Consider the following 8,155-nt stretch of genomic DNA (forward strand, 5'->3'; position numbering starts at 1 on the left):
CTGTCTCTAATTCACCTGATGAAGGACCAGCGCTCTGAAAGCTTGTGATTTCAAATTAATCTGTTGGACTTTAACAGGTGTTGTGTGACTTCTTACTAAATGTAAGGCCAAGTATCCTGCTTCTCACATTGATAATTCTTTCCCCTTGCCCTATACTTCTGAAGTGAAAGAATAACAAAATAAATCGGGGCAGAAGTGGGCCATATGACCCCTCAAGCCTGCTCCGCCATTCAATAAGATTGCTGCTCATCTGACTTGGCCTCAACTCCACTTTCATGCTTTCATACCCTCAACTCCCCTATATTTCTTTTTTTTTTAAGTTAGATTACCCAATTATTTTTTTCCAATTAAGGGGCAATTTAGTGTGGCCAATCCACCCATTCTGCACATTTTTGGGTTTTGGGGGTGAAACCCACGCAGACAGGGAGAATGTGCAAACTCCACCTGGACAGTGAGCTGGGATCGAACCTGGGACCTCAGCGCTGTGAGGCAGCTGTGCTAACCACTAGGCCACCGTGCTGCCCTAACTCCCCTATATTTCAAGAGCCTGCCTATCACAACCACCATCTTAAATAGGCGACCCCTTATTCTGAGACTTATTACAGAATCCCCCTTCCTCCACATGGGGAATCATCCCCTCATTAGAAAATGTCTTAATTTCAGGAATCAACCTTGTGAACCGTCTTTAAGTGGTGGTTGGGGGGCGGGGTGTTGGAGATAATGATGCAGGTAAGACTGAAGGGTTCTGAGAGCCTGGTGGCAAGTGAAGTGCAATAGCGGAGTGTTGGGAGGACTGGGTCATGGTTGCTATTTTTACAATCGTTTGGCAGTCCCCGGTGGAGACAGTGTTGGGGATTTGTAGATTATTTCCTTTGGACACATATTCTGACCACAGTGAGAAAAGTGCAGACTGTCCTAACAGATTCTCTTCCGAAGCAGCAGTGACGATTGTGAAGGGCAGGAACTCGCAACTTCAGTAATGAAAAGGATCCACCAACATATAGCTTTAAGTTCTGTAATCAGATTCTCCAACAAGTAGATACGCAACAACACCATGTGGTTTATCTTCAAAACAATGTTCAATGGGGATTCCACATTCGGGGATTACATCCAAAGCAAACCTGGATTTCTATTTTTTTGAATAAATTTAGAGTTCCCAATTTTTTTTCCAATTAAGGGCCATTTAGCATAGCCAATCTACCTACCCTGCACATCTTTGGGTTGTGGGGGTGAAACTCATGCAGGCACGGGGAGAATGCAAACTGCACACTGACAGTGACCCAGAGCCAGGATTCGAACCCAGGTCCTGCGTGCCATAGGCAGCAATGCTAACCACTGTGCCACGTGCCGCCCCTCAAACCTGGATTTCTGAGGAGGGACTTTTGGTATTGCAACAAAAATATTTGCGTTATAGCTTGCCAAACATTTGTAGTCCAAACCTGGTGAATGCAAGTTGTGTGTGGAATCTTTATGTGGCAAAAGAAAGAAATAAGATTGGAACGATCCAAGGACGAGCTGCATGATTCTGTAAAAATCATTTTGGGAAATACACTTAGTGTCACATCCTTAATCAAAGATTTGTGCCATCTGGCAATGACAAAACACAAGGTAACCATCTACACAAGCTACAAAGGCCAATTGTTACTAAGACAGTGGGATTGCCCCTCGGCGCCCAATTACTACTGGAATTTCTTCCATGTCGGTCTCGCCTCTCTGACTCAGCCTGGGCGAGATTCATTCAGCAGAATGATTGAAGAAGATCACGCCCCTCTTTTTTTTTTTACAGCACTTGCTGCTGTGAACCAGCTAAGTTTAAATGTCGATTGAAATTGGCAATCATAGAATTTGCAGTGCAGAAGGAGGCCGTTCGGCCCATCAAGTTTGCACCCTACTTAATCCCACAACTCCACCCTATCCCCGTAACCCAGTAAACCCACCTAACCTTTTGAATACTAGGGGGCAATTTAGTGTGGCCAATCCACGTAACCTGCAGATCTTTGGACGGTGGGAGCACCCAGAGGAAACCCACGCAGACACGGGGAGAAAATGCAAACTCCACAGACAGGCCAGGGAGATGGTAAGTATCTGTGGTAAAGTGGATAGGATTTAGAGGGGGGTTTGAAGGATTGGAGGTCCGAGGGGCAGGGAGGATCTGGGGGTGTGGATGGTCAGTATGTGTGGTGAGTGAAGACATGTAGGGGGCTCGAACAACAGGGGCATGGGGTAACCGTCGTTAGTTGAGTCTGCGGGACATTGCGTGGGGTCATAGGGAATCCCAAGGGGCATCAGAGAACCTGGGAGGTGTGTGAGGTGAGTCCTGGGGAGGTAGTTGCGAGTGGGATTGAGAGGTGTTGCGTAGCAAGGGGCTGCTCTGTGTTACCCAAAGGTTAGAAGAAGTTTTAATTATATCTTCAGGGAAAGTATTTTTGTAACACAGCTTGATCCAATCTAAATTTGTGATTTAAATCATATTTTCAAACCTTTTCCAGCGCAAGGCAGAAGTTTGTATTTCTGGACAATTACCATACAAACACTTACACTTTAACGTCCAAGAGGGAATCCCCATTGTATTTTGGGGGTGCTCTCCCTGCCCCCCCCCCCCCCCCCAATCCAACCCTGGGGAGCTTGTAAATTACGGCCGAGTATATCAACAATCTTTCTTTTCTGAGGACAATCCCTCAAATTTCCAAAGGAAATAAGTCACAGGCCAATCACTTGAAATCTTCAAAACCTAGCTCTAGATTATTTCATTAAGTCCTTATCAGGACTAGCATATCACATGGTCATGTCTGGTTTAATTCACACTACCCATAAAATAAAAACAAAAAACACAACAGGTCTGGCAGAATCTGTGGAGGGAGAAAAAGAGTTAACATTTTGAGTCCGTATCCTACCCACTTACCTTCTTCCTGTATCCTCAAAGTGACTGGAACCGTTAAACTTATTTGCTTTACAGCAGCTAATGCCGTAATAAACGTGACTTCCTTACCTCTATCTCTCCTGCACTCCACTGAAGGCCTTTGGAACCTGCTGTGTTCACTCGTGAAAGGGCCAGTGTGGATATAGAAATCTGAGAGAAGGACCATGATAAAAATCAAAGAAATTAGCCTAGATATCGAGGAGGTTCTGAGTGGTCTGTCATGCTTAAAGGTAGACCAATCTCCAGGGTCAGATTAAATGTATCCCAGGCTATTGAGTGAGTCGAGGGAATAAATAGCAGTGGCTTTGGCACTCATTTTCAATTCCTCTTGGCCACATGAGAGGTGCCAAGGGACTGGAGGATAGCCAATGTGGTACCACTATTGAAGAAGGGAGGACATTTTAAATCAGTAAAATGTCAGTCTAACCTCAGTGGTGGGGAAACTATTGGAAGCAATTCTGAGACACCGAATTGATCTGCAGAACTCATTTTGGTTTTGTTAAGGGGAGGTCATGTCTGACCAACTTGATTGAATTTTTCAAAGAGGTGACCAGGTGTGTAGGTGAGGGCAATGCATTTGACATAGTCTACTTGGACTTCAGCAAAGCTTTTGATAAGGTTCCACAAGGGAGACTGAAAGTGAAGGAAAGAGCCCATGGGGTCTAAGGAAATTTGGCAAATTGGATCCAGAATTGGCTGAGTGGTAGGAAGCAGAGGGTGATGGTCAAGAGATATTTTTCTGACTGGAGCCTGTGATAGTTTGCAGGGAAATATGGTGTTATACTTGCCTTTATTAGCCGAAACATAGAAATTAAAAGCAGCGAGGTTATGCTGGAACTGTATAAAATGTTGGGTTAGGCCACAGCTAGAGTATTGTGTGCAGTTCAGGAATCCACATTATAGGAGGAATGTGATCACACTGGGGAAAGGTGCAGAGATTTACCAGGGTGTTGCCTGTGCTGGCGAGTTTTAGCTACAAATAGTGATTGGATAGACTGGGGTTGTTTTCCTTGGAACACAGACTGAAGGGGGGTTGGCATGATTGAGATATATAAAATGAGGGGTATAGTTAAGAGTTGACAGGAAGGAACATTTTGCCTTGGTGGAGGGATCAATGGCCAGGGGGCATGGATTGAGGCTTAGAGGTGGTTGGAAGTCTGGAACTCACTGCCTGAAAGTGATGGAGACAGAGACGCTAACATTGAGAAGTATTCAGATGTGCACTTGCGCTGCCAGGGCACTCGAGGCTATGGGCTCAGTGCTGGAAAATAGAATACTTAGGTGGTTGATTCTGACTAGCGTATCTGGGATGTGCCAAATGGCCTTTTTTTTGTGCTGTAGCCCTGTATGACTTATCTTATCTAAAAGCCAGCTTTGTTGTGCTGCCTTGTAACCATAACTCCAAGATAGGAGTGCTACAATTGAACCAAGTCTCAGTGAGTAAAACGGTTCAGAGATTGAAAAGACCTTCAGTTTCATTAGCATCATGGTATGGGCTAATAAGGCATGGATTTATTAAAAGCAAATGTTTAACCAACCCAATTGATTTATTTGATGAAATAAAGGCTGTTGATGGAAGTGGTGCAGATGTGGGTGGATTTTCAAAATACATTTGGTAAAGTACCTTGCATAAAAGACTTATTTGGAAAATAAAAGCCTACGATAATAAAGGGATAGTGGTAACTTGGTAGAAAAGTGACTAAGAGACGAGAGGAAAAGTTCAGTTGAATACTTTTCTAACTGGACAGAAGAGGCCCCAAGGTTAGTGGTGGATTGGACATCCTGAATTCTCCCTCAGTGTACCTGAACAGGCGCTGGAGTGTGGCGACTAGGGGATTTTAACAGTAACTAATTGCAGCGTTAATATAAGCCTACTTATGACAATAATAAAGGTTATTTATTATGACGATTGTTTTCATATATATATACATATACATGACATAGACTTGGCTATCACGAGTAGCTTTGAAATTTGCAAATATAACTTGGTAGTTCAGTGGTGAGCATGAAAGCCATATACAATTTAATGTGAATAAATATCAAGCAATATACTTTTGGGGTGGGGCAACATGGAGAGGCATTATAATCTAAAGGATACTGTTTTGAAGGGGTGCATGATTGTGTTTTTAGTCTGAATTTATAAATTAAATTTGATGTAATCTGACTATGTCGATAGAGTTACACTGCTACTATCGATGGGTGAAAAATGTGTTTTTACAGAATTCTATCATTACAGTGCTTGGCTGGAACTAATTTCTGCATACACTTTAGGAGTCGTGTGCTGACTTGTTTTGACAAGTAACACCCAACGTCTTAGTTACAGTCTTGTCGCTTTGTAGGGTTTCTATTTGAAAGGAAAATATTGCATTTATTTTTTTGCTTGCAGGTCCTGTTGTAGAAAAATAATAAATCTCTACCTCAACGGGCCTCAACAGAATTTGATGATGCGGATATGGAAGAGCAGTCACTCCCACTGAACCACAAACCTTTAAATGGTGCCTTCAAGTAAAATGTCTGTCAGATGAAGTGTAAGACTTTCATGTCCGCGCGCCCTCCCTCTATCCCAATTATAGTCGTGCTTTTAACAGGAGGCTTCTCCAAGACTTTGGAAAGAATAACTTTCACCGTCTTAACATTAACAGTCTGCCCGCAAAATGTCACATTTAAATCTCCCCCATTTTCATGTCGTTTTAAGTTCACTATGCATTTAAATCCCGGACTTCAAACGCCACTTATTAAACTATAAGGATGTTATTTCTGAAATGGAGTGTTGTTGAATGCATCCAGTATGCGATAAAATAATCACTCGTGGAAAAGTTAAAGAAACAAAATGAGTTTGACAAAATATTTATTGAACATTAAAACAGTTCGTCGAGGTTACCCACCGACGAAGCCGATTGGTCTAATTTATAATACATTCTCCCTGCCGTCCTCAATGAGCAGCTCTCCTCAAAACAACTTCACTCTAACAATATTTAAATTAATCTATATCGAAGGAACTGCAGAATGCAGCAAAGTCGCGTCGCATAAAACGTTCGCTTTTCACCACGTCGTCCTCTGACGGAAAATACTGCATACTCTGATCGTGATCTACTTGCTCAAAGAATCTGAAGCGTAACAGGTTATCATCACACAAGGGAGACATGGTGCAGTCCAAAGCGCCTCGAGCGTTCTCTAACACACCCAGATACGAGTCTATGTCCATGTCTAGCTCGATTTCGGAGCCACTGTCACTCCCGGTCGAGTCAGACCTCATGTGCATCAGTTGATATTTCTCGTGCATCAGGAACTGGTTAGTATTTCTAGGCGCCCTCATGCCTGGTGCCCGATTGCCGCGGACGTTAACTGGGCGCAATCTCACCCCTTGGGGTACGGTCGACTGGTGTTGGTGGCCACGGCCTAGTTCCCTGCCTGCTCTGCCACAGTCTCGCCTTCCACGCCTGTGCCAGCGATGATTGACTCGCTTCGAAGCAGGTCTACTCTTCGGACAGTCTTTGCAATCGGATCTCTCTTTCCTGGCTTCCAAGTGGACAACGCCTCTGTTACTGTGTGACATTCTGAATTCTTCTGGGCGTGCTTACCTTTTCACATACCCGTCGGCTTCACAACAGTTCTTTGTGAAGGGATAATATTATTCCTTAAACGATTACAAACGTGCCCGTGAGCACTTCTCTTCGTCTACCTTTTCACTATTCTCTTGAACTTTTTCTTCCCCCAGCGCTTATTACAGTGCATGCCCGGGTGTAGGTGTACCGGGAACAGCTTTGGGCTTTAACGCCGTCTGATTGTTACAATCTCTGGGAGATTTTACAACAAACTTAAATTAGTACCGATTTCTCAAACGTTTAGTCCCAAGCTGAGTTGAAAGAGGGGAGGGGGAAAAGAGTGGGGTCGAATCGTTAACGATAACACCACCTCACCGTCCCTCTGTTTTCTACAAAATGATACTGTTACCAAAAACTGCTATGTATCAACATTCCAATTTCGAACGCGAGGCTCGACGTCACATGACCACAATAACCAATGGCAATTGCTAGCCCTATAAAAAAAACAGGACCATCCCCTAATTGGACATGCAGCAACTGGAAGTTAAGGGTGATATTGAGGGGGGAGGGTGGGGTGAAATAAAGACAGCGAGCGTTCTGCTCAAATGAAAAACAACCCCAACTCTCAAGACATTTTTAATCATACAACGTTTAGGTTGGATCCACTTGAGTTTAGTCAAACTGGGGCGACACTGACTTCAGTTAAATTTGCCATTTTCCTCTTGCAATGTCAATCTCGAAAACGTCACCTGACCAACAGCTTAAACAAACACTTGCAGTGTTGATTCACTGCTACATTGCAACGTTGCATTTATCTCGGTCAGTTTTAGTTGTTCTTACCCTGCCCTTGACATAACCTGTCGGCACCATTTGTTAATTTTTTAATAATCTGGTGCTGTCAACATAAAATGAATTATCACTGGGACGGAATGTGTCACAAGACAAATCGTTTTTTCTGTTGGTACTTGAGCTGATGTATTGACTTGTGCGGTTGATCATCGTGTACGTGACTCGTTGATGTTTTTTTTCATTGTTTACAATCCTTGGGCAATTTATGGGGGAGGGTCCTTGAGAATGTACTGTTGACTATTTTAGCGCTGGTACTGTACAGCAGCAGAGTCAAGACATCACGTCTTCCACATTTTACCACTACCATATCGGTTTTTTTTAGTTCAATTATTCCAAGTAACCAAATAACTAATTTGCGCTAGCTCTTGCATTTTTCAAAAATTAACAAGTTTCCCAAAAAATGACAGTATTCACTTAAATTTTCCCTTTGCATCAATGAATCGTCAATCCAGAAAACTTGCTTTTAAAAAAACTGCCAAGTCGACAGTTCAGCGATGGTCTCTTCCATCGCTTCTTCAACCGTCTGATTGCCAAGTTCCAACATGTTCCTTACCAAAGAAAATGTAGTGTACATTAGTGTAGTGTACATTAGTGTACATGTAACTTACATTAACTTATAGTGTGAGAATGTTTGTTTTCTTTTATAATTTTGGGGGAACGTTGTGTTAATCTGTGAAGAGATGTGTGTGTGTATTACAATCCAGAACCAACCCCAACAGTGGCTAGGATACTGGACAGAAACCCCAATATTTTTTTTAAATTTATATTCCTTTATCAGAGTTACAAAGCCAAAGCTCAAGTCAGGGGCAAACTCCTAATCCATCTCCTTGTCTGCTCCAAA

The 8,155-nt window shown here is 43.0% G+C and overlaps 1 protein-coding gene across 1 annotated transcript; it reads right to left on the reverse strand.

Moving 5' to 3' along the window:
• Positions 1-5,751: 5,751 nt before the first annotated feature.
• wu:fb55g09 lies at positions 5,752-6,916 on the reverse strand. The gene has a single exon (XM_038812607.1). It carries the CDS (start codon positions 6,474-6,476, stop codon positions 5,901-5,903), a length of 576 nt encoding a protein of 191 aa, XP_038668535.1. The 5' UTR covers positions 6,477-6,916; the 3' UTR covers positions 5,752-5,900.
• Positions 6,917-8,155: the final 1,239 nt, after the last annotated feature.

This window comes from Scyliorhinus canicula, chromosome 11 (assembly GCF_902713615.1).
Source record: "Scyliorhinus canicula chromosome 11, sScyCan1.1, whole genome shotgun sequence".
In the NCBI taxonomy this organism is placed as follows: Eukaryota; Metazoa; Chordata; class Chondrichthyes; order Carcharhiniformes; family Scyliorhinidae; genus Scyliorhinus; species Scyliorhinus canicula.